The following is a 27,313-nucleotide window of genomic DNA, read 5'->3' as shown; positions in this document are numbered from 1 at the left end:
CCATGTTAATCTATTTCTAACTGAGATGAAGAGGGAGACAAGAAAAAAAATCTTTGATGGAGGCACAAAGAAACTTTCAATAGAAAATAGTGATCCACACAATAAATGCTGGGAGCAGGGGAATATCAGCCAGATAGTGACAGCTTTATGTTTTAAATAATGCACATTAAAAGTAAGTTTGATGATTTAACTATAAAAATACTCCCTGTCCTTCTCTCTTTGTAGGAAAGTGGCATCTTGGGATGAACTGTGAAAGCACTAATGACTTCTGTCACCACCCCCGTAGTCATGGATTTGATTACTTTTATGGCCTTCCGTGACCAATTTTAGAGACTGCAAACCTGGCCAAGGCAGTGTATTTTTAAAAGGTGTTCAGAAAGACCTTGTTATCCCAGTCCAAATCACTGGAATTGCCCTTGTGTCTTTGGCAGTAGTGCAGTACATTGGCCTTCTCAAAGTACCCTTCCAAGCACTGGGTTGCTTCTTGTTAATAATCACAATTTCACTTGTGGTTGTGATTTTTTTCTTCTATAATTTTCGACCACTAAACTGCTTTTTAATGAGGGACCATCAGATTATCCAGCAGCCACTGTCCTATGGGAACCTCACTCAGAGACTGACAAAAGAAGCCATGAAGTTTATTGAAAGGTGGGTTTCTAACTGTGTTGTAAGTTAACATTGGCATCTTATGATGACAGTGCTTCTGAAAATTAGGAAAAAAAGTGAGCTGGTGGGCACAGGGAATATGTTGTTATCTATGATTGTAATTTTTTTCCTTTAAAAGATGACATTAATCTTGTTGGTAGGAATGACTGTTTGGTTTCCTCCTGTCAGGTATGTAATTAATTTCTCTATAAAAAGGGAAATGTTTTATTCTTAAGAATTTAATGTAAATTGAAATATGACAAATTTATTGTGGTGTGACTTCATTCTGTGAAAGCACAATGCAGAGTCATAATTCATGACTTTTCTGGAATGGGGAGATGTTCTTCATCATTGAGTTGATGCATCTATTAAAAGGCATTCATATGGCTAATTTTTTAAGATACCGTCATTTTAGATGGCTCCACTTTTATAACAGTAATTTTGAAAATATTTGATTTTCCAAAATTAGGGTGCTAGCTTCCGCACCTGGGACAGAATAACTCCAGGCACCAGTACAGGCTGGGAGTGACCTTCTGGAAAGCAGCTCTGTGAAGAAGGACCCGGGGATGCTGGTGGACAACAAGCTGTCCATGAGCCAGCAGTGTGTCCTGCAGGCCAGGAAGGCCACTGGGATCCTGGAGGGCATTAGGAAGAGCATTGGCAGCAGGGAGGTGATCCTGCCCCTCTGCTCAGCCCTGGTGAGGCCACATCTGAATAGTTGTGTCCAGCTCTGGGATCCTGAGGACAAGAGAGACTCAGAGCTCCTGGAGCAGGTCCAGCAGAGGGCAATAAAATTGATTAAGGAATTAGAGCATCTCTCTTACAAGAAAGGCTGAGATATCTGGGCCTGTTCAGCCTCAAGAAGAGACAATTTAGAGAGAACCTCATCACTGTACATAAGTATCTGCAGGGAGGTTTCAAGAGGACAGAGTCAGGTTCTGTTAGGTGGTGCCAAGCAATAGGACAAGAGGCAATTGGCAAAAGCTGATGTACAAGGAGTTCCAGCTCAATATGAGGAAGAACTTTCTTGAGCAGGTGACAGTGTCCTGGAACAGTTAACCAGAGGAGTTTTGTAGTCTCCCTCGCTGGAGATATTTAAGAACTGTCTGGACATAATCCTGTGCCATGTTCTCTGGGATGACCCTGAGGGAGGTTGGGACAGATGATCCCACTGTCCCTTCCAACTTTACCCATTCTCTATTCTGTGATTCTGTGAAACAAATGGCTGTTTTGAAAACAGTGTTTTTAATAGCCATCGTATGGGCCACCTAAACATTGGGTTTACAAAACCATCCTAAGTCGTGGTTCATTTTTGCTAGGTCAGTTACTTTGCCATAATTGTCACCAAAGGGCTCTTAATGGGATTAAGTCAAAAAAGTATACATTTGTATATTCTAAAATAGAAATCAATATATTTACAGAAAAAATATTTAATCAATTTAGCTTCTGGAAAAAAATATGTGTATGTGTTTTTCTCCACCACTTTAGACACAAAGCGCAGCATTTTTAAAAATACTAAATCAAGATAAAATGATATTCTAACATATATAATTACTATTATCCTGAATTTCTATTCAACACCCCTGAATTACTATTCTTTAAAATATGTAGCATTAGTTTCTGTGAATACATACAAATGGTGTCGTTGCTAGCTGAAAACACATACCAGGAATCTGCAGCTAAATTTTGTAGACTTAATGACTTTACAGAGCAGCTGCTTCTAGCTGTTAGCAAGAAAAAATGTTTATCTAAAATCTTGATCTCATACTGCATTTTTTTATCATTTCCATCCTTATGAATATTTGATGTGGCTGTTTTTACAAGTCATACTGAAAAAATGGGTTTTATAACAAATTTCCTTAAATAAGTAAACGTTCCCAACAATCAACATTTTCGTAAGTATTTATAAATTAACTCAACCATCTTTATTTCCTCTTGGTGATGGGGATAGATATAAAGATGCATTCTCACATACATTGTAGATAATTTAACAGTGAAGTACTTTGTTATTACAAACACATGAACAAACATATACGAAAATTGTTGAGATTACTTGCTTAGTGACCAAGCATTTGGTGATTTCAAAAGACTCTCAAGTACATGAACTATTTGTTGGTATATTCTTCCACTATTTGCAAGTATATAAAGTGCCTGTAGTGATACTGTTATGGGTATCTGTTAATGTTTCACTAATTTCAATGCCATGACAATAAAATGGTTGCCTCATAATAGGTGAGTTCAAGATGGAAATCGATGGTAGAAAGCTAGTAACTCTTTTAACTGTATTAATATGTGTAATGTGCACAGCGTTACCCTGTAGATTAGTGCCGCTGTTTGACCCCAGTGTTTAGAGCTGGCAAAATAATATATAATCTAAGTCAGCATAGCTTTGTTGACCCAGCTAGAGGTAAGTGACTTTACATCATTTAGGCACTTGGCCTCAAATGTTAGTGTAGTTTTCAGACAACACTGATGTTAAATTGAAGTCAAGGTTAATAGCGCATACTCATAATTTACAATAAACTTTGTTACAGGAGTGCTGCAATTACAGTGAGAATTATAACCCAGACTCTTCACAGTCAATGTTATATTAGAGAATATGCAAACATGTTAAAGTATTGAGAAGCAATTAGGGCATTTGAGCAATCTTAACTGTGCCCTTTAATGAATGCACATGCAAAGTATATGACCATAAACCTTACTCTTGGGGATATGAGCAATTGGATTAATATTCACTGAACTGATCTGCCCCATGTGTTAGTGTGAGCAACAATACCAATATTTGCTTTGACACACTAGTTCTGACGTGATAGAGTTCATACCTGTTAACTCCAGAGCACCAGTAGACCATTGCTTTTATGAATAATCCCCTGACTTTGACCATTTGTAGGCGAATGGCCACCAAGAGGTAACCAGGTTGCAGAAGTGAAGGGCCACAAGTATTTTGAAAGTCACAGTGCTTAGCAGCACTCTTATCATTACAGTTCTTTCAGCCCTTTAGCCACATGTTTGAACACTGAACTTGTCACACAGTCTCCTTTGCTTTAGCTGACACATTAAGTAGCAAACTCAGTCATGTATGCTGTTAATCCTTGTGTACAATTATACCTGAGAGCAAATGATCCTGAAGTTAAAGAATTCAAGCTTTCACCTTACCTGGTTCTGAATACACATTTCATCATCAAATTAAAATTATCAGATATCATGTGTCTTTTAGTTGGTTAAATAACTTTACAATAAATATATGATGAAGCTCCAATCTTCACCAGCACTGATATTTCCTGTAAAGCTTTTTTACGCTATATTTATATGCAATGTATATGAACATATATTAATTTTCCAATGTTTTATCTATGTAAGTTTGTTTGCCTATTGCCTTTATTACCTCTAGAAGTTCTTCAGAGTTCAGGTAATGGACTTCCAGACATACTCTTTTCTAGTTGTTTCTCAGTAATTTTCAGTTTTGTGACTTGTATAAGCATTAGATTCTTCAGAATGAATAGGCAAAGTAGGAGAGGCAGTGGGGTAGACCTTTATGTTAAAGAGTGTTTTGATTATCCAGAGCTTAATGATGGTAGTGATTTGAGTGCTAATGGGTAAGAATCAGGGGATAGGCCAACAAGGTGGACACCAAGGTGGGAGTATGTCATGGACCACCCAGACAGGATGAAGAGGAAGACAAAATATTCTGTAAGCAGCTGGGAGAAGTCTCACAATTCCTGGCCTTTGTTCATGTGGGGGACTTTGGCTTACCAGAGCTGGAAATGCAGTGCAGTGGACAGGAAACTGTGTAAGTGGTTCTTGGAGTGCATGGAAGACAACTTCCTGACATAGCTGGTGGGTGAACTGACCTAGGGAGGGGCCCTGCTGGACCTGCTCTCTGTGAACAAGGAAAGATTGGTGGGTGCTATGGTGGCTGGAGGCTGTTTGGCCGCAGAGCCCACAAAATGAGAGTTTGTGATTCCTAGCAAAATAAAGAGAGAGGTCTTCCAGAACTACTACCTCAGACTGCTGGATGGCAAATTTTGGCCTGTGATTCTAGATAATCATTAGAATTTGTATTTTTAAAGTCTTATAATATCTTCATAGTGTACAGCTGTGTGCTGTTGTGCTTACTTTGGTCTGATTTTTGGGAAGGTGATATTGTATTTTATCTTCCTTAGTCCAGTGCGTACATATTAAAATTTTTGTTTGTTCCTTAATAGACTGAAAGAGAGCAAATACAAAATTCAATGCCCAAAAATGGCACTGGAGAAGAATATGTGCAATTACAAGTGTCAGATCTGGTGTGTAAAAACAGGTAGTAGTTTAGTTGCTTACCCTAATTGTAAGTGGGCAGGTCAGCTCTGTGTATGTTAATTCTAATTGCTTTTTCCTGAGAGGAAGTGTGTTTACACATCGTAAACCTAACAGAATGCTCTCTTGGTATTAAAATGTATTTGAAAGTCAAATGGATGCTACTTATTTCATGTTAAATTCAATGTGGTTGTCACTCATACATCTTCAGCATGCCTTTCAATGGCCAGCTGCACAGAAAATCCAATTTTGCAAAATGCCAGGGTCTGTTTTCTAGCGTATCAGAAATTACCAACACAAAAATACCACTCTGGGATACAGAATACCTCTCTGAGAAATTTCTGTACCTGATCACAAGTAATAATAATATTTTTTAAAAGTCTAATGAAATCTAGTTTCTTGGAAACGATATTTAAATACTAACATGATTATATTTAAAACCTGTGGTGAAGGTGAATTTGAATCTTCTTGCCTAGTTTTACCAGTCATAGATTGCATAAGCATAATGTTCAACATTTTATAACAGTAAATAAATTGTAAATTTTCTCTTTATTCTATTTTAGTTATTGAAACACTGTTGCAACATCTGTTCAAATTTTTTGTTAGCTACTGTGGCGGACTGTGGTTTAGAGTTTTTCCATGTATCGTTAGGTCTCAAGATCTTAGCAGTTGTCATGTTGCACTGAAGTTACAGTTCTCAAATCCAGTGTTTTTATGAATCCTACAAGACTATTCCGTATAGTTTACAGCTAAATAAAAATTATAGAGAAGAATTTGTGTATCTCTGTATACATAAAATATATATGTGCGCATATATTAAAAAATGTAGTAACTTATAAGCTCTAGCAACTCTACTAGATCTTCATACATTTTCTCCCAGACCTCTGATTATGCCTTTTGAACAAGAAAGTAACGGGAAGAAGGTGTGGATTCATATAGGACTTTACCAAATCTTTAGATCATTTAAGAATTATTAGGGTCCTCACTAGTTCCGCAGTGATTGGCAGACTGAATGGTCAATGGAACACTTCTAAAACAGAGGTAGATCTGTATACTGGACTCCAAAGCTTTGTGGATGAGAGGGTTTATTAAAGAGTTTATTTTGTACTAGATGATATTTTTTTTTCTCCATGCTTACAAAATTTTCTTTCAGAGGGGGAGAAAAAGGTTGTATAGAAAGGAAATAAAAAGTGTGATAGGAAATAAAAAATGTGAGAGGAAATAAAAAATGTGAAGTGTTTACCTTAAGTATTTAAAGTAAGCAATGAAGACATGAAATTGGAAAAGTAGAAGCATCTTATCTATTGGCATAGAAGAATTATTTAAAAAATGCAGATATAGCGGTAAAAAAATTCTACTTTTAATATCTACTAGAAAGAGTCAGATTTTCTATATATTTACATTTTTCCTCCTCTCTCTGTTACATTTTCAACACCTTTTATGGTTCTTATAAGTTATCCGCCAGTAGTCTGGAGTTCTTTTTCTGATTTTGGAAGAAATTGAAAATATGACGTCTGTGTTGGAAGGTGTGTATTTGAAAAGAGCAGGACAGAAACATTTATTCATAAATTCATTCAGACTAACAAGAGTTCTAGCACTGTTAGCAGTCAGAACTAAAACAAAATCCAGCATAGAGAACAGTCCTGCCTTGTTACAACTGAGCCAAAATTTGGCTTTTCCTCCTGCAGGAACAAGATTAATGAAGTGCATTCATCCACTGCTATCACAAAGAGCACTGTCTTACTGGTGATCTAATCTGGAGGTAGAAGAGGCAGCTGTGGGGAATAAGCACTAATTAATTTATCCACTGGGGGATACTGAATAAGAAGAATGTTTTTAGTAGAAGGAAAATTACAGGAAAGGAAATATTATGTTTCTATCTGATTGTGTTGACACAGTGGTGATTCACCTAGAGTACTGTGTCTAGGTGTGAGGTGCTCAGCACAAGAAAGATGTGGACCTCTTACAGTGGGTCCAGAGGAGGATCAAGAAGATGATCAATAGGATGAAACTCCTTTCCTGTGAGGACAGTCTGAAAAAGCTGAAGTTGTCCAGCATGGAGAAGAGAAAGCTCAAGGGAGACCTCACTGCGGCCTTCCAGTACCTTGAGGGGGCTTATAAAAGGAAGGAGAGTGAATTTTTATAAGGACAGATAGTGACAGGTGATAGTTTTAAACTGAAAGGGGGCAGGTTTAGCTGAGGTGTTATGAAGAAACTAATTACTCTGAGGATGGTGAAGCACTGGAACAGGTAGAGCAGTTGCAGATGCCCCATCCCTGGAAGTGTTCGAAGATTATCTACTGGTCATGCTGGTTTTATTGAGGCCCAGGATACAGTTGGCTTTATGGGCTGCAAGCGCATATTTTGTCAGCTAATATGGAGCTTCTTGTCAACCAACACCCCCAAGTCCTTCTCAGATCTGCTCCCATTCCATTCTTCATCCAGCCTGCAGTTGTGCTTGGGATTGACATAACTGTGGTGCAGGCCTTTGCACTTGGCTTTGTTGACTTCATTAAATTTTCATGGGCTGAAATCTCGAACTTGTCCAGGCACCTCTGGGTGGTGTTCCTTCCCTGCAATGTGTCAACTGTGCCACTTAAGTGCACAGAAAAGCCAACAATTGCCCAAGGAGTTTTCAGAGAAGCAAGCATTTAGAGCAGATTTGCAGGAAAAAAGTTAAAAGACTTGGGTTTGAAGCACAAAGTCAGATTAGTTTTAATTGCTCTCTCACACACTTTAAAGCTGTTTTTTATAGCTCAAGCCTGAGCTGAATTCTTGAGTAATATAAAGACGCCTCACTATACAAAAGAAGAACCCAGTACTTTGCAATGCAGACAAGTCACCAGCAATGTGATGCTTTAAGATGTTTTCAAGATCCATTAAAAGCATCCTGAAGAATATCTTATGTCAGATGTGTGTAATCTCTCTAGCTACTCGATAAATTGAAAAAACTGTGTGACTCATGTGAGGATAAAAAAGTCTCAAATTTTTTGAAAAGGAGATTCTCTGTGTTTGGGCTGTGTAAAAGATAGTAGAAATACATTTTTGAAAGTGCTATTTTTTGAAGTGGTTAAGGAGTTAAGCTGTTATTGTCAAATTTTTCTCCTGCCTACTAGCTGGTATTGTCATTCCATTTTCAAGGTCAGAGTAAAGGTATTTAGTCATGATTCTCCTCAAAGTGTTTTGGCAGGAGGTAAATAACTGCCTCTGATCTTTTAGAGGATATTAATAGGTGAGACACTTCACCTAACAGCAAGCTGTCAATCAAAAACTGTCAATTTGAGTTGGAAAAAAGAGAATGATGTAGTGCCCTTCCATATCAATCATTGATTTGATGACTCTACATGAAAGTTAGATCTTTATGTGAGTTCAACAAACAAAACAAACTTAAATTATTACGTCTTGAAAATAACATTTGTAATGGAAGCTATTGATACTTTTAGAAAAGCAAGTAGGCAGTTATGAGAATGCAGTGTCTCTATGGCATTAGAACAAGGTAGTTTGCATGAAAACTAAATATAGCATGCAGTGTTAAAGTACAAAATATTTTTTGTGGTGTTTTACCCTAGAATTTGTATATTAATCTCAATTCAGGGAACTGTGTTTAAGGAAAAAGTCAGCAATAATCCCATGAATTAAAAAATGCAAGTTGTAAAACAAAAATAATCTGCCTTGAGGTAAAGTTCTCTAGTGAAAGGTCAGTATTACATTTATGTATATATTAAATAAGTAACTTTTAAGTATATGTCTTTTTTTACTTCAGTTGGTGATATTTTCAGCCTTTTTCATTGACTCAGGGATCTCTTGTTATTTGTTGCTAAAATTGTGAAAAGTTCTCACATATATGACCTTTCAAATAGCAACAAACAACTTCATGGAAAGTGTATCTTTTATGAAAAACATGTCTTAAATATTTTGGACCAGTACTTTATATTAATAAAGTAATACAGGATTTATGCATAAATGTTTGTGAGAGAATTAAAGTACTTTTTATTCATCTTCCACATGAAGAATGTTTTTTTTCTTCTGGGTTTCCTAAAAAAGGAGAACTTTTTTATGAAGAAAAAATCCCCATCAGAAACATACTTATCAAGTGAGTAATATGGATAAAAATTCCCCATCCTGTGTTTATCTACTACTGTATATGCCAGTAGAAAAAAAAGCTTTAATCATTCAACTTGTGAAAAAAACAGATCCAACCAAGGAGAGAGGAAAATAGATCATAAATATAGTAGATTAAACTTAATTATTTTTCTTTAGGAGGAAAGTATTGATATCAGATTAATCTCTTCTTCTACTTGTTTTCAAGTTCTAAATGTTAGGATTGTTTTGTTAGTTTTAAAGAAGTGGTTTTTATGAGCATGCCTGTATTGGGGCTCCCCTCTTAAAAGAGTGGATGAACCAACTGCTTGAGGAAATACGTGGTCTCTATACGTGATGTTGATGTCAATCACAGGTATTACCCACCACAGCTTGGTGGGGGAAAATATGATAAATAAAAGTATTCTGCAATTAGCTGTGTGCTTTAAGGTGAGATCCAGACAAGTGTTGTGGGTAGTGCTTTTGTGGTTCAGCTGATATTTACAATATGCATAATGTACTGCAAGTGCTGTTAGAGCATATAGCAGTAAATTTGGCTAGTGCGGCACAATTTTAAATAAAGTAGTATAAATAATGCATAAGGAGAAGTACTTGTTTGAGCTGTGCTTTCACAGCCTGCTGGAATTGATCATAAATATCCTGTTGACAGATCACATGAACAGCGAAATTTACAGAGAGTCTATTTATTGCACTCTTTCTTTTGTATCTGTTTAGGAAATAGACAGAAGACAATGGAGACTGTTCATTACTCTGAGAACAAAACGTTTTATATTGGTATGACTTTGAGGTTATGTTGAGTCACATGCATACATATACAGAGCTTTAAAAGAAAAGAGGTTTGGTCCTATACCTCAGTCCAGAATAAAGACCCAGGTCCCCATAACAGTTTAGTTGATTAGCTTCCACGTGACTTTGTGAGGAAAGAATTGTGTTTCATATGGATATGTAGTGTTGAGGGTATGTTTTTGAACAGAAATTGTATTCAGGTTTTTAAAAACATACATGTAAAATGTGGAGAGGTGTTTGTATTCAGAAACTGCTAGATTCCTGCCTTTGAACAACAAGTCCTTTTTCAATATATATCACAAATAGTATTTAGATAGATTTTGTCATTTATTTTTGTTTTCAATTCAGTAAAAGAGTGGCATTTTTACTGGGTGTGTGTTTATTCAGAATTATCCTGTAATCAATTATCCTGTAATCAATTATTCCTTTTCACCTTTCTTTTTGTTTTGGTGTTTGTTTTTTTTTTGAGGGGGGAACAGGGAGCCTTTTTTAAAAAACTCTATTGAAGAAAGATTTATTTGTAGAAAACTTATTATAAAATACTGTAAGAGTTTGTGGTTTTGTTTTGTTTTCCAGGAACACTGATACACCATTTCTTCTTTTCCTGTCTTATCTTCATGTCCATACTGCTCTATATGCTTCAGAAAATTTCAAAGGAAAGAGCAAGCATGGTTTATATGGTGATGCAGTGGAGGAAATGGACTGGAGTGTAGGTATGTTACATATGCTTCTAACAGCAGTGGAAGGAATTCATGATGACTTGTGTTCATGTTCGCCAAATTGAGACCAGCAATTTGTGTCTATAGTATATCTGTCATACTTGTCCTTTATACTTAGGGGAAAGAAACAGTCATTTAGAAAGCACAATAGTCTGACCTTTTGCAATATCTACTTTATTGCCAAATTTATTGTGTCCTAAAAAAGCAATTCCCTTCTTTGACTGTGAAAGTGGTCTATGCAGCATGGACTTATCAGAGATGTGGACATCTAACTGTGGACTTCTGAAGCTGAGTAGTTAAATCCAACCCTCTGAGCTTCTGAGTACATCTTGCATATTCAAATGATCCTTATAAAACAATCTACTATTTTAAAAAGTGACCATATGATACCAGAATCAAAATATTTTCAAATTAAGTATATAATATGCACTGTTGGCAAAACTAGTTTGCTAATTATTTCAGTGAGTTCTCTGAATTACAGAAATCACTAAGATGAGATCCACTTCTGTTTATGAAGAATAGTCCAAAAAATGAATTTGCCTTTCAGAGCCTTCCATTCTCTCTGAGGCTGGAGAGGAATTAGTCCTTAAATCTTTCAGCAGGCTTCCTGTATGTCCAGAAGTATAGAAGTGTTTCTCTGATTCCAGAGATAAACACCTGTGAAAACAAGTAACAGTTCATATTTGTAAGTAATCAGGTGGTAGAATAGCAGTATTGTAGGCACTAAAGATGACTTTATGGTCCTCCTTCCTGTATACCTCAAGTTGATTCTCTTCTCAGTACAAGTCAATGCAAATTGGCTTTCTTCAAGAAAGCTTTCTGACTAAATTTCTATAAACAGATATTTAGCTTTGGTGCATGCATAAATTATGCCAGCATGAGCAGTTAAACATGTATTCTTTGCATATTTTGTATCAGGAAGTCTAGTTGCAGAAACAGTGGGCAAAAGGCAGTGATTTGTATTGTATTTATTGCAATATTTACAGGAATGGGGAGTACTGTTGTGGGAAACTGTAGTGTGCTTAGGAAGGTTTTCAATGTAGGAGATAACAGAACAATACTCTTTTGTAAATCATGTTTTTTAAAAAGAGAGCAGGTTTTGTTTTATTCCGGTTCTATCAACCCTGAATCTTTACCATGTCTATCAGTGGCCACCCGCATTTGATCAATTGGGTACTTGCATTAGATAAAAGAATGCATGTGTTATAATTTCTGTTTGCATCCACATTGTAGCAATCCACTGGGCATTAGCTTGTTTTACTGTCTGTGTTTGATTTCCTGGGGTTTTTTTTCTGCTGTGCAATATTTACTTTATTCCAGCCTAATTGTTTTTTTTTTTGCTGCTGCCATTACATTTTGCTGTTTCCTTGTCCCCCAGAGAGTGTCTCTAGGGTTTAAACAGCAAGTTGGAAAGCAGGGTAGCTGACATGCTGCTGTTTCAGGCTATTTAGCGATACAGAGGTGGTAACAGGTTGAAAAACACTGCTCTTTTCCAGAATGACCAGAAGCTCTTGGGAGATGTGTCAAATAAACCAACTGTAGGACAGAAGCATGCTATTTAAAAAGCTTGGGCTAAGTCAGAGATTCAAGTTTAATGGTGATAATATAGGAAACTAGAACGAAATCAGAGAAGATACACAAGATTCCTCAGGTATTGTCCTTTTCTCATCATTACAGGAGCATCAGGGAGAGTGCAGCTAGCTTAATCAGGAAACAGATCCACAAATCCACAACTGTTATTTACTAGTATAAAAGTAACAATTTTTTTGTTTGTTTGGTCTCAGTTTTGGTTGTGTCTTGTAAGATCTTCTTGATGAGAGATGGCATATTTGCTCCAGGATGTAGAAAATGTGTTTAGTTCCTCTGCTACTTTCTCCTCCATTATTAGCCTGGTGAAAAAAAAAGAAGTCATGGCTGTCATTTGCAAATGAATCTGGAAGAGTAATATACTTTTTTTTTTCAGTTGAATGGAGTACTTATTTCCATTAACCTCCACTGAAAAGTCCAGTTTTAATGCGCCAGCTATATCAGAGAAAATAGATTGATTCACTGTACTGCTGATGTCAGTAACCAGTATGTTCTTGAAAATGCCTCTGAAGATGCTACAGTAGAAAAAGTTTTTAAAAAATTGTCTAGAAAAGATGAAAAAGTGAATACTGTGAGCTTTTCAGAAATGGAGGTTTTATCATTCATTTGACAAAAATTAGTATTTATGCATAGATGAATGTAACTTGCAAGAGCAGTAAGAACAAGATAGCCCAGATATAACGCTATGCTGCAAGACTTTCTAAGACAACATAGCATATGAAGAAAACATGAATTTATTGAAATCTACATTATAGAACAACGTCAGAAATCTTTGACCTTTGATAGGAAAAATACACCAACTTTCATTGAGTTCTAAAAGAAATTTACAGTGTTTTCTGCTGACTGGGTCATGTTGTGGAAGGCCCTTGTGGATGACTTAAAAAAAAAAGGAGTAGAAAAGGAGTAGAAGCTGCAAGTAGAAGTACTACCAGGTACCAATGATGACAGAAAGACATAAAGATTGAACAATGGAATGCAACCGAAATATTTTTCCTTATTTGAGAAATCAGATGGAATCAGAAAGATTTTAGGTGCCATTTCCAAGAGAGAAAGCAAAAGCTTTTCCTGTAAGATGGAAAAGTCCACTCAGGACTCAAAATTCTAAATACAAAACAGTTCCATTTTCATTTGTTTATTTATTGAAAATCAATACCAGATTGGACAATTATTCACTTGTAAGGCAATTGTCATGCTGGTAGGAGAAAAGCCCAAAAGACACATGAATAAAATACTTCTTTGAATATTTCATGTTTGTGACTTGTTAGACCAACACTGAAGATTATGATTACAATCCAAGTCAAAAATCCAAAATACAAAGCCTCTTGATAAGCTTTGGGACCATGTATGTCTAATGCTTTTTCATACTGATGTGTGTATAACAGAATTCAATGTTGAAAGCATTCACAGTTATAATGTCACTGCATGTGACATGCCTTAGAGAATTATTCTCTGGCTAATAACATTAATTTTCTTTCAATGTAGGCTAAGCACCTTATTAATGCTATTAATTATAATTCATATGAGAGCAGATGAAATAATCTTACAGTCTAAAAATGGAAAAAGAAATGATGAATGAATCAATGAATGCACTATCATCCTTTTCTTCCTTCCTCTATTCCCTTCTTTCATTCCTTCATTCCTGATTGAGTATAGGAAGAAAAATGGATATGCTCAGAAATTGTTTTTTATGTAAATTGCATTACACTAATTTAATCCAAAACAGATCACTGCAAAGAGTTTTGGAGCCCCCTGTAGACTTGCAAGCTGTGTGAAGACACTAATCCAACACCACTTTCGCAAATGCTGGTTATTATTTTGTTAGCAGCAGCAGAACTACATATCAGGTCTTCTTCCTCTGTAGGTCAATCCCAACTGAAAGGTTTAGATGTAAAAAAGTCTCAGAAATTGTAGTCTGTCTCATCCTAGGTACCTGTAAAGTGGGGGCCTTGTCTGGATGTCTTTGTTATATGAATGTCCTGAAAGCTGAAAAACATTAACTGCCTCTCTGCCATGATCTTTTGACCTGTCTTAGGATCAAGTTAATATTACAAGAAAATATTACAAGACATCTGATATTAGTTATTTAGAAGGAAAGGAAAAAGGAAAGGAAAGGAAAAGGAAAGAAAACCCAAAGCATCTTGCATTTAATTTTTATTTTACATATCTTAAAAGGTTGTATAGAATTTTATAGGAAGAGTATAGCTCAATATGTTCCCTGTACCACCGGGATAGAGAGCTACTGAACAGTGTCCTGAAAGGGGTTATAAGAAAGACTAGAGCATTTTTTAATAGAAAAACCTGGGAGAGCTGGGAATGAAGCCCTGTTCAGCCTCGAGAAGAGACTATCTTATTGACCTGAAGGAAGGGTGCAAAGAGAATGGTCCCAGGCTCTTCTCATTTGTGCCCATCTGTGGCGAGAAGAAATGGGCCCAAATTGAAACATGTGAGGTTTCCTCTGAGCATCAGGGAAAACTTTTTTACTCTGGGGATGATCACATGCGAACCCAGGTTGCCATCAGGGTGGTGAAGTCTGGAGATGGTCCAGGGCTCCGAGTGACCCTGTTTAAGCAGCAGGCTTGGGCAAGGTAGCCTCCAGAGGTCCCTTCCAACATCAATCATTCTGTGATTCTGTGAGATGCTGGAGAAAACAAAAAAAAATCTGTTCACTAAAGTCAAATCATATTTGAAACAAAATCAAATACAACCTTTAAAAGTCAGTGAAGAGGAACAAAGGAACTCTGAAACAAACAGAAGCAAGATACTGTCATGATACTCTCCTCCTCTGCTGTTCTCTAGTGTAACCCCACCTGGAGCAAGGCATCCAGGTCCAGAGGAAAGCCTCAGAAATGGTCAGAGGTCTGGAAACAATTCTTCTCTGAAGAAACGCTGGAAGAGCTAAGGTTCTTTAGCTTGGGGAGCTGAGATTGTTTAGCCTGGGGAGGGAAGGTTTCCAGGGTTATTGCTGCCTTTCAATATATAAAGGGGGCCTATAAAAAAGGTGGAGAGGGACTTGTTGCCAATGACTGTATAGACAAGACAAGGGGCAGTTTTAAACTGAAATAGAACACGTTTAGGTTATCTATTAGAAAGTAATTGTTTGTGATGAGGGCAGTGAGACACTGGACCAAGTGGCCCAGAGAAGCTGTGAGTCTACCATCACTGGCAGTATTCAGGGTCAGGTTGTACAGGGCTTAGAGTAATGTGGCAGGGAGTTTGGACTAGATGGTCTTTGAAGGTCCCTTCCAATACAAGCCATTTTGTGATTCTACACTATAGTGATTGACAAATTTTGAGGATGCTAATGACATCTTAAATGGATTTTCCTTACAAGGAAATAATATCCCATAATTTTTTTTAAGTAAAAGTAACTAGCAATTAAACCTTAGGTATCTGAAGAAATTGAACCTCACACGAGGAACATTTATGACTTGTTGAAGCATTTGCAATACTCTGCAACACAACTATCTGGATTGACATATAGCCTGTACTGAAATGCAGCAAGACAGATGTAAAGCATACTCTCTTCACTGAGGAAGGACAGCTGGGGTACAATCTAGTAGGACTATCTGGAAGTCAGACCACTTTTCAACTGTTTTTTTTTTTTTTATTCCACTGCTATCATTATTAAGAATTTTCTATAAATACGTATCTTCACAAAGCACTTTCAAAGACAAAGAGAAGGGCAGAAGCTCTACCAAGCCAGCACCAGACTTTTGTGAAAAACATCTAATTTATTTATTCCCTAATGAGATTTCCTAGTGTTTTAAAAGAGATTATATCAGTAATATGATATGTGCAGGATTAAGCTGTGGTTCCTAATGTCTATACCACCCAATTGTGAGATGATGAAAACTAAATTCTTACATACCTTTATCTGATGAATTTGTGCATGATTAAATAGTTAATATGCTAAGAATGTGAACTTGATCACATCCTTTCCTTTAATCTTTATTCTGTTCTGGAATGATGTAAATGAAAGGTCTAAGTGAAAACCATTCCAATTTAATATAAACTATTTTTAATGACCCCTGTGGCATCTTTCTCTCTTTTTAGTAATAGATGTAACATCAAGTAAATGAAAATAATGGTTTCAGACAGAAAACAAAAGTTACTTTGGAAAATGTAATCTATTTAGGAGACAGAAAACTGAACTATGCCCAAAAGACTCATAGGAATTCTTGCTCTGATCAAAGTAACATAGTCTAATGCATTCACAAAGCAAAGAGAAAAAAGGGTAATTTTTTTCACTATTTTAAAGTCATTGTTTTAAACTTACAATCCTTTAAGCTCTTAAAGTTGACTTATTATTTTTAATTACAAAGTAATTAAAATTTAATTTTAATATTTTTTTCAAGCTATTTTGGCCTGAACTTACATTCCTAGGTGTTGAGTGTTTGGGGTTTTGTGGGGGTTTTGTGGGCTTTTTTAATGTTCTTCCAAATACTGTGCAGTAACTATCTTCCTTCTAGTAAACAGCATAGCATTATTAAATTTTATCAGAAATCAATATTTCTTCTTTTACATGAAATTGTTAGTGGTTGTTATTTTGAATTCTCATGTCTTTGAATCACTTTGCAGTGTTTGTATACTTTGAACCTTTATTTAAAAACCTATTCTATAAGGGGCAACCTAAAAATGTATCACAAATCTTCTGAGAATTCTCAATTGTATTAAAAATAAAAATAAACATTATTAATAATATGAGAAGAAAAAAAAGGACAAATTCCTATTGCTTTGAGAAAAAAATGAATGAGCTATCCTTTTTTTTCCAATAAAAAATCCTGCGCACCAAGATAAGCCTAATTTATCATGGCTTTTCACCTCATGTAGTCATTCGTAACAGTGCAACATTGATTAAAAAGATAAGCAAAACAGAATGATGCCACATGATCAGAAGCAGCAGATAAGCACTGATCTTATCCAGCTACTGTGAATGTGACATAATGTTGGCTGAGCCTCAAAACCAAAAAATAGAATTAAAAATCTGGAGATGGATGCCTGGTGCTCATAGTGCACTCCTTGACCTTGCTTTTCTGAATGCATACTGATGTACATCTCAAATCTATAACGTTTAATATTAGGCTGGATTTCTTATCATAAAAGATGTTCAGCCAGCACCCTGAGGAAGAAGGTATTCAGCCAATACACATATTCTGTGACTAGGATAGAATTTTCCCACCCTGTCTTGCCATTCTGCTCTTATCCAAGCATTAAGAGACTCTTTTTTCAGCTAAGACAGTAGTTAAGCTTTTGAAGCACATTCACTCTTTAGGTTACATCTGGGAAAATTGTCAGTGTGGGTGCAGATTAAAAACATTTGTGGTTCTGCCTTTTATGATATGGATGCGTTCCAGTTACAATCTGCTCTAAAACCCAAACACATTTCATATGTCACTAAGCAGCAATGACTTTCAGTCACTACTGAATGGGACCAAATTTAAGAGGTGACTAGGTGATGAAGGACTCCTGTTTCCACTATGATAAGCCTCCTGATCTACCTAATCCTCTTTAAGTATAGTTTCTTTTTATATATCACATCTTTGTATACAGCAAAGCTCCTTCTCAGAACGTTATTTACAAGATTACAAGGCACATCTTAAGTTGCCGTTTCTGTAGCACTTTTTAATCAGTCATGTTCAAATAATGTCTTAGTACTCCATGATGGAAAAATTCAATGTAATGTAGTTTGTGGTAATAGTGCTGTGTTGTTCAAAACTTGCTGCCAGCTGCTTAAGAGGTTTCATTTGCATCTGATACTGCAGAAGTTAAATTGTCAGAACAACGTGTGCTAGGGCACTGTGCATTTTTCTTTACAAAAATGTAATCATGTAATGTTCAAAAATGTAAAGGCTTTCTGTTAATTATGAAGCTCTTAAAATTCAGTCTATTGCAAAAAAAAGTGACTTGAGATCTAACGTTGTGTTAGATCAAAATGCTGTAATTGGTGAAAGAAAATTAGCATTACTCTTAGACAAGTTAATTTTCATTAGTAAGAGAAAGCTCAAAGCCTGTTTTCGATAAACCAGAAATAAGAATCCTGATGACTCCAAGCAATGATAAATCCAGGTAAGGAGGATAGGAAGTTCTCTAATGAAATGTGCAGCCAACCTTTTGTTTCACCTTTGCCTCTGAAGTTTAATTTTACAAATAAATGGTATGGTTGGATTTTGCTCCTAGCTTAAGGTGGGTAGGGAAAACCATTATCAGTGAGATTAAGAACACAGCAAGATTAAGAACAATTCAGAACAATTAAGAACACAGATTTAAACCAAAATTGACCTGCAGGACTTCGAGTCAATATGGAAAAAGGTCTGAGTATGAATATTCAGATAAAGGTTGCAATAAGGAAACAAAATGGGGCTAACTTTTTTCAAATTGTAGATAATCTTCAAAATACAGACTGGAAAAACACTTTTAAGGAAGCTGCTAAAGGTTTTGCTCATCGAGGGCCTTTGCATAGCAACCTTTTTTAGCAGAGATACTGTGAAGCTTTAAAAAAAATTACATTTGCACTGTGCTAGAAAAACTCCACAGGAATTTAGTAAGACAGTCATTCAGAGCAAGGGATCAGGATGACAGACTTTACTCATTTTAGTGGAAGTGTTACTGTTGTCAGCCTTAACCTTCAGCCCTGAATTAGGAACATGACTTTTCCCATCCTTTTTCTTCAGTAGTTGGACAATGAAAGAATATCTGTGTAGGTATTTATGGAGCTTGTAATCATGGTTTTATAAAGAATGTGACTGTGCTAGAGAAGGAGAAGGATGTTGCTGGTGGTAGTTGCATGTCTGTGAAAGAAGCCTTGACATGAAACTAAGGAACAAAGAGACTGAAAATGTCAAGGATTTTTAATCTCTGTGTTAAAACTTTCTCATCCACGCCTCTTCCTCGTACCTTCAGATAGTTTTGTAGTGGATTACCCAGTACCTTACCATAGCTGATACAGCCCATAAATGCATACAAACATGTAGAAGACACAATTGTAAGACTATGAAGTCAAGTACTCAAAGATAGAAAAAAATCACTCTTCCTATGCTTCTGTCTCATGGTACACTTTTCTAACATATGTTTACATGCCATTTCTTTTCCCTTTGGAATCGTATCTCCTTATCAGAGTGCCTTCTTAATGAGCAGCTTCTCAACAATAGGTATATTCCTCATTGTTAAATATGAGTTCTCATGTTTTATTTAACACATGCTATTGAAGTTCTGTTTTGAAGACAGATACTTTGACATGTCTCATCTCTTCTGTGTCAGTACTTTGCTACAGTGTATAACAGATTTGCAAATAAGCATTTTCACAAAGCCTTTGTAAGATAGGGGAATCTCATTAATCTCTTTCCCAGAAGAAAAACTGAGGCACAGAGATGATGTTCAGTTTTAACTCCTGAGATATAAATTTGTTGCTAGTTACCCACTAATCCAGATCTGGATCTATAGTAAAGCATTAGGACTTTAATTCAACTGGCATGGGATTTGGGAAGGGGAAAAGTAATTTTTTTCACGGTCTTGATCCATGTTGGAAGCTGGAAATGGTTAGAATGTGCACCTGGACTCAGGAACTCATGTTTTCTTCTGGTCCTGGGGATTAAATAGTACTTCTAAAGGATAATTAAATATCTTTTTTAATATATGAACTATAATGATATGAACAGTTTCTGTGATGACTCAGGGAACGTCTTCCAGCCTTTTACCATTTTTTCATAGCTGGCCGCACATCAGTTAGCTGTAGAAAAAAACCTAAAACTGATCATGTGCATTTCAGTTTCAGAGATGATATTGAGAATACTAGAGATTCTTTTAAAATAATCCACAATGCTTTTTTGGAGAGAGATATGAAACACTTTCATGCTTGTTTGGAAATGTATGTTAATTTTTTTGAGACCGTTCTGCTTAAGAAAAGGTGATCTAATTCTGAGTGAAAGCAGTAATCATACAATAAAGCTTATGACAATATCGATTCTGTATTCTTCATCAACAGATTGGTTCCAATTAGTGAATTTCCATGCAGAATTTCATACTGTTGAATCACAAGGCTCAAATTTCAGGTGGTGATAAGCTCTTATTGATGAGATTTATAGAACTGACTTTTTATTGACTCTGGCTGGTAATCTTTCAATGGTACATTTGACTGCTAAAACAACCACACTATACAATAGGCTGGGTGGTAATACTGCTAAAGATCATTATTTTTATAAAAACAGTTGCTTATATTGCATTAAAGAAAGCTTTTTATTGCTTTCTGTATAATAACAAAATATAATAATGAGATAAATAATGAATTTTTTAGGTCTAGGAAAAGCAATAGAGTAATAATGCAGTGATTAGTGAAAGGCAGTCTGGTGAAATGGTAATTTTGCTCTGGAGCTTTTCGCCTCACCACTTGATTGTAAAAAATGGCATTTTTATTTCAATTTAGGATGTTGTTTAAGAAAAACTGAATCTGAATCTTTATTTTTCTTTTCTATCATTCTTTTTTAATACTGATGTTTGTGGGGCAACAGTTATGTGTTTCATAGTGTACTCAGGTTATTTTTTACTAGTTTGAATGCTTTCTTTTTGTTTTTTGCTTTCTTTTGACTTTGTATACACACTTCTATTTTTAAATCATTCTCTCTCCCTACCCATGAAACTTTCTTTATAACATTTCCTTATGAAGAGCATATTTCAGTAACCCTGAGAACACTGAACTGATTTTGTATTACAGTAGTAAGCTCAATATCCAAAGGAACACCTGACCCCTAAGGGCTCAGTTGCTTACTTAGGATGAGCAAAAAAAGACTCCATGATAATCAAATTCTTGCCTTAGACGAGCATGAAGTTATATTCTACAGCTTTAGTGGATCTTGCAGCCTTATGATTCCACAAGAGGGGAGGGAGAGCATTCTTCTCTCCCTCACCTCCTTTTTTTCTAACCAGCTTCCAGAGAAAATAGAAAGAAGGAGAAAGAGGAGAAGAAGAGAGGAATCTTCCTTTTCAGCAAGTGTCCTTTTAGAAAACCACTGGATGGACTCGTCTATAATGTCACAATTACATTGCCTACAATTAAGTGTGACTAACATAGGTCCTTCATTTTACATGGTTTTACAGTACTGTTGCCATTTCACTGTTGTGAGGGTAAAGGACTTTGGCTCTTTAGGCTCTTGTATCTCAATGGTTGAGATAGTTGTGGGTTAGAAATCAAACTTACTTTCATTTCTTAGTCAGACTTGCATTGAAAAACAAAGCGGAAAATAAGAAATAATACAAATGTAACTGCATTTTAATCCTAAAGAAAAGAATGGCCTAGCCCAAAAAAAAAGCAGTACAAACTTTGTCTTCCTGTGAATCCAAAAATAACTTAATGCCAGATGTTTGAAAGAAATTAATAGTTCAGGATGCCTCATTATTTCTAGTAAAGTCAAGGAAGATCCTAGTTGTGCTAATGTGAAAAGTATAGCCAATATAGAGTATTTCAATGTATAGTATATCACTGTGTAAAAGGTAGCAAAGTGCTTCTAATCCAGAGTTCAGTTGATTCTGACATCACAAAATCACAGAGCATACATTAAGCAAGTAATAAATGAGTACTTTTTTTTATTTGCTTATAATTCAAACACATATAATTTATCCTTTCCATTTGGCAGATTAAAAATTAGACATGAGCCAGCAGTGTGAATTTGCAGCCCAGAAAGCCAACCATGTCCTGGGCTGCATCTAAAGCAGCGTGGCCAGCAGGATGAGGGTGGTGAATCTGCCCCACTGCTCTGCACTTGCTAGATTCCACCTGGAGGGCTGCATCCAGCTCTGGGGTCCTCAGCAGAGGAAAGGTGGGGGCCTCTCAGGACTTGGCCTAGAGGAGGTTGGTGAAGATGAGCAGAGGGCTGGAGGAGCTCTCCTGTGAAGACAGACTGAGAGAGCTGGGCTGAGAGAGAGCCTGGAGAAGAGAAAGCTCTAGGGAGAATATTTAAAGGAAAATAAATTATAGGAAAGACTGTAGAAAGACTTGATACTTCTACTTGACTGTAGAAAGTACTTGTAGTGATAGGGCAAGGGACAAAATTTTTAAACAGCAAAATGGTAGATTTAGATTGGACATTGGGAAGAAATATTGGACAAGGAGGGTAGTAAGACACTGGAACAGGTTGCCCAGAAAAGTTGTGAATGCTGCATCATTGGAAGTGTTCAAAGCCAGGTTTTAAGTAACCTGATCTAGTGACAGATGTCCCTTCCTAAGGCAGGGAGCTTGGACTAGATGGTCTTTGAAGGCCTGTTCCAAACCAACATCAGGATAGAGTGAGACACAATGTAACCAGCACATCCTACAGAACAATGTTTGAACATCTTAGCAGGGTGTTATGAGCAAAGTGCTGCTATGATGGCTTTTTTATCAGCATTTTTTAAGAGGCACAAAATTGGCAGTTGTCCTTAAAAAAAAAAAAAAAAAGCCTAAAACCTTTCTACAGGACATATCCTAAATATTCTTGCCTATTTAGAGCTGAAGTAGTCAAGCTCCATATCCTCAATTTCTCTGTCCAACTTTTGTGTGATTCTGCTGCAGTTTGCCAGTCTTCTTGTGCAATAACCCCCAGGTGCTGCTCATAAAAAAATAGATGGCCTAGTTAAAGAGAGCTTTGAGGACTTTCTTGGCAAAAAATACTAGACAATAATATCACATTTACCTCTCAGAATGTAAACTGATTTTTGATGAGACATTTAATTACTTTTCTGGTTATATATTAACTTTAGGAATTCATGGTAAAATAGTTGAAAATAACTGTTTTAAAAAGGATGAACAGGTATATTAAATATATCATCAGGAAATGAATGCAAATACTCTATCCTACTGTTACCATATTTACTTACTGAATCTTGGTAACAATAGTCAGTTCCTGTATATAGCCAGCCATACTTTTCCAGTGCCTTCTAGAGCAGAAATCTATTTGCTGGATTGTACTTCCTTCTCTCTGCATGTCGTACTGAAACACCAGTGTGTTACAGAGCTATTAATGTGAAATGTGAAAATTCCAAACATTTCCTGTTCAAAGACATCTGTTTATATACAAATTCTTAAATTTAATTTTATAGGTTCAGAAATTATTAGTTCAATAAAAAAGTACATTAATAGGGAGGAACTAACCCTTTACCTGCCTGATTATCCATAGGAATAGTGCTATTCCCATAAGTAACAAATGTGCTGCCTGGGGTCTTCAAGTGGTTATTTGGCGTCTGTTCTTTGGAGAGTTTACCTTGGCAATAACTCCTCTCTTCCCCAAATAGTGTCTAATTACAGTTAGACTAATTTTTTCCATGTATCTATGTAAATATTTCAGCTGATCTGTGGTGTTTTTGTCAATAATCCTTCCTCATTTCACATTTAGCCTTCAGATTTATCCTAAAAAACACATCTCACTGTGATCCTTACATGCAAGGCAGAGCCCTTTCAGAATTCTGCCTTGCCTTCGCACAGGAAAAATATATTGGTCCATTTTTGTAACTTCTCATTACAAATGAAACGACACATGGCGTTCACAGTGTTAAACCTTAGCAAACTCAGATTAATTATCACTTAATTATCATTAATTCCACATGTAACATACTCATTTTTGTTGTATTATTATATGAGAATATGAAAATTGTTGTATTATTATATGAGAATATGAAAATCAGAGAAAAGGCAAAGAAAGGAGCCTAATGGTCTCAGGGCCCTCTCTGATCTCATGACTCCACCATGTCTTAGGGGCATCAAACACATCTTGGTCTAAGCAGAGTCCTCAAGTATTTCCAAACCAATTTAAAACAAGAATGGCATATTTTTCTTTCCAGGCCTCAGACCAGAAAAAGGCAGATTTTCTTCCTCATAGGCATCTGCTGTGCTACTGAATACTACTCTGAAACTTCAGCAAAAACTCTTTTTGAATAGCCTGTGAATATTTTTCAAGAGCACTTAGATGAATTAAGGAATCAAAGTGCCATTTCATGAGATAGTGAGTAATGTTTTTGATCTAGTAATCTATCGTCAGTGAGGATGACCTGAAAAATTATTTGCCTTCCCTTCAGACAGGATCCTCTGGAATGGAAGTCAGCATATATATGTCATGTTTAACACACATACATATACCAGGGGAAAAGGCGCCAAATCATAATTTGTGGCTCTCAGTGTATTTATTTGTTTTTTTTTTTTTCTAAATTCTGAATGTCATCTAGAGAAGACACAGTAGAGTCTACATGATTGGTGGAAAAGTCCCTTGAGACAATTTTCATAGTCAGGTTTGCTTTCTTATTGGTAGTAACAATGTCTCTACAGAGATTCATTATCAAGTAACATGTTTTGGAGATGGTGATTTCTCAGTAGGCTTTGAGTGTCTAGTAGCACTTAGGCACAAAAGTTAGAGAAGTAGGTGAATTAACAAAGGTGCATGGTGATCCTTGTGGAAAGGAGGAAAAAAAAAGGTGTATTGGGAATGAGTTAATGCACACCTACTTTCATTTTAGATTAGATTTGCACAATTAAGATCAGAAAACCAGGAAATTAAATTTATTGGGATTTCATGATGAATATAGTTCACTCTTGATAAAACTCATCTTAACTGTATGGCATGTAATTTATAGCAAGTCTTTAAAACCTGCTTCCAAATTTAGCAAAGATTAAAAAAAAATTGGCTGCTGAAAGATTATAAATGTTTATGCTGTAATGTCAGCCAGTTTTTTACAGTTTGAATTTTACTTAATAAAAATGAAATAAACAACTGGCAAATGCTTTGAAGTTTTCTAGAAAAGTGCAGAAGATTTAAATGGGGGGTTAATTTTTTTTCCCTGCTTTACATTCTTCATAATTCCTCATACATTAATCTGGCAAAATGTTGTCATTATGCATTTGGTTCTAGGACCATATACATATTCAGTTTAAAACTTAGTCTGATATTAGTAAATGTTTAAACCTTTGAAGACATAGGAAGGAGTTTCTTTTATCACTCCCCATTTATGCAATCAATCACAATCAGCATATATTGGAATGGTCAAATACCTGAAGCCTTAAATTCACCTAACAGTCTAATTCAAAATTGAATAGTACCGCTCAGCTGTCACTGCAGTTTGCCAAGGTCACACCTAAAGAAATCCCTTCCATAATTTAAAAGAAAACATGGGGGACCTCAAAGTGGGAAATGAGACAATGTCTTTTTGATTATTCATCTTAGTTGTATGTGTGAAATGGCGTCTTAGATATGTGCAGAATGAAGTTGCAAATTTACCCAAAAAGTTATCAGAGCTGTCATGCAAAATGCAAATGCAGTGGACCCTCCTAAAATTGTGTGACCATTTCTCATATTTTAGCATTTTAAGAAGGCTAAAAATCAAGATTTACTTTAGAAATACATTGACTTATGTTCAACAGATGTAAGGTCTAAAAGTGAATTTCAAGCCATGCATTTATTAGCTAATTTAAATACTAATAAGGAAATATCTACTGATTAGTTATACTTTTTGACCTGTAATAATCCATCATTAGTGCTGCAGTACAGGAAGCTTTTCCATCCTGCATTGTCTCTATTGCTGCTATACTTACGGGTCTTCAGACACTAAACTCTGTGCTTCATTATGCTCATGTATTTATACATATCTAAAATATCATTCCAACTTTCATATTTAAAAAATAATTTGAACTTATATGCATAAGAAAAATAAGAGATGTGGTACTCATCTCTAGGAAAAACCTTATGCACAAGTCAAAATTTGGTTGATTTATTCAAAGCTGCTAAGAAGTGTGTGTACCTAATCTGCTGTGCGCTGTGCTGAAAATTTATCCTGAGGGTCTGAAAGACACATTAGACTTATAAAACTGTATAAACAGTCACAAGTGATTTGGAAGTTTACAGCTACATGGCAATCCAAATCCAAACAAAAAGCAAGCTCACATTGATAGCTTAGCTGACCACACCAAAGTTGCCTTGTGTTCTGATTAAAAGACTGCCCTTTTCTGAGGGCTTCTGCTTATTTACTTGTCCCACTTTGAGTCTAGAGGAATCTAGCAGAGAACTGTTGTTCTACAGACTATCTGGACCTAAGAACTTCTTACCGGATTTCTAGTGGGAGGTAGTTACATCTGGGGCAATTGCCTTACTTTACTTCATTTTGAAAAGAATTGAGAATTTTTGGGGCCAAATTCTTAAGATAGGTGAGCTGCATATGAAAATCTATACTTTGTGCTTTGTGTACACTGTATGTAAATCCCACTTTCAATGTATCTACAGCATACACACCTGGAGCTGGATTGTACCTGCTCTAGACTTCCATTGGAGGATTCATCAATCCTACAATGTTTAAAATTGCTGACAGTGGCAGGTCTGAACTGTCTTATGAGCTGGAAAAAGACTGCCAGCATACCAGAAGACACTAGAAATCCACTTCTGCTCTACTGTGGTCCCTGACTGAATGCCTGTTAGTAGTGTGAGTGCCTCAGTTGCATTCCCAGGATTTGTCCTTGAAATAAGACTTTGAAAGAAATTCAGGTCACAAAATCCAAGAGGGCTTTGCTATGGAAACATAAATATGTTAACTGCCCATGATTGGATTTACTGTAAATATGCATTCCTGTTACAAATTAAAACACTAATATAGATGGTTTTTTTCAGAACCAGATGCTACTTTTTGGCAGAATTTCCTGTTGACTTTGAAGATCCCACTAACCTATCATAGCAGGAGCTTAGCACATTTGAGACTCCAGCTATGTACTTTTGGAGAAGATTTTGTTGTTTGGATTGTTTCCATTGTGTAACTATAGAAATAGTAGTGCAGTAGTACTGATTCAAGGCTTTGTATTGAATGTGCACTCTACTTTCTTTCTGCAGGAAGAACCTCATACCGTTTGTGATTAGTTATGCATCTACTTCCTGGTCTAGTCAGGGTTGTACTACCTAGTATTCACTCTGTCACCTTTGAGGTTCGTATGCTGATGTCCTCCTTATGGGAATCACTTGTCTTCGAAGGTGGATATGTTCTGTTGCCTGGCTAGATAATGTGCCATTGCACATTCTAATGCTTTGTCCCAGAATTTCCACTCTGCAGTGGTTGTGTTGTAGTTCTGAATTTTAAACAAGTTGTGTGCAGAGCTTATGTACTGTTCATCATATGTGCAGCCACTTCTTGTGTTGCTGTCAATGGTTTTATTATTTTTCATCTTTACCTCAAGTGTTGTACTC

At 36.1% G+C, this 27,313-nt stretch overlaps 1 protein-coding gene across 1 annotated transcript in view; it reads left to right on the top strand.

The window, feature by feature from the left end:
• STS (steroid sulfatase) overlaps nt 1-27,313 on the top strand; it is a 110,732-nt gene that overhangs the window by 35,208 nt on the left and 48,211 nt on the right. Inside the window, 3 exon segments of the mRNA XM_030949912.1 lie at nt 226-309; nt 312-648; nt 10,405-10,541. Coding sequence (XP_030805772.1) covers nt 226-309; nt 312-648; nt 10,405-10,541 — 558 coding nt within the window.

The sequence above is a fragment of the Camarhynchus parvulus genome, chromosome 1, assembly GCF_901933205.1.
Source record: "Camarhynchus parvulus chromosome 1, STF_HiC, whole genome shotgun sequence".
Classification (NCBI taxonomy): Eukaryota; Metazoa; Chordata; class Aves; order Passeriformes; family Thraupidae; genus Camarhynchus; species Camarhynchus parvulus.
This window is presented reverse-complemented; position numbering and strand designations above follow the sequence as displayed.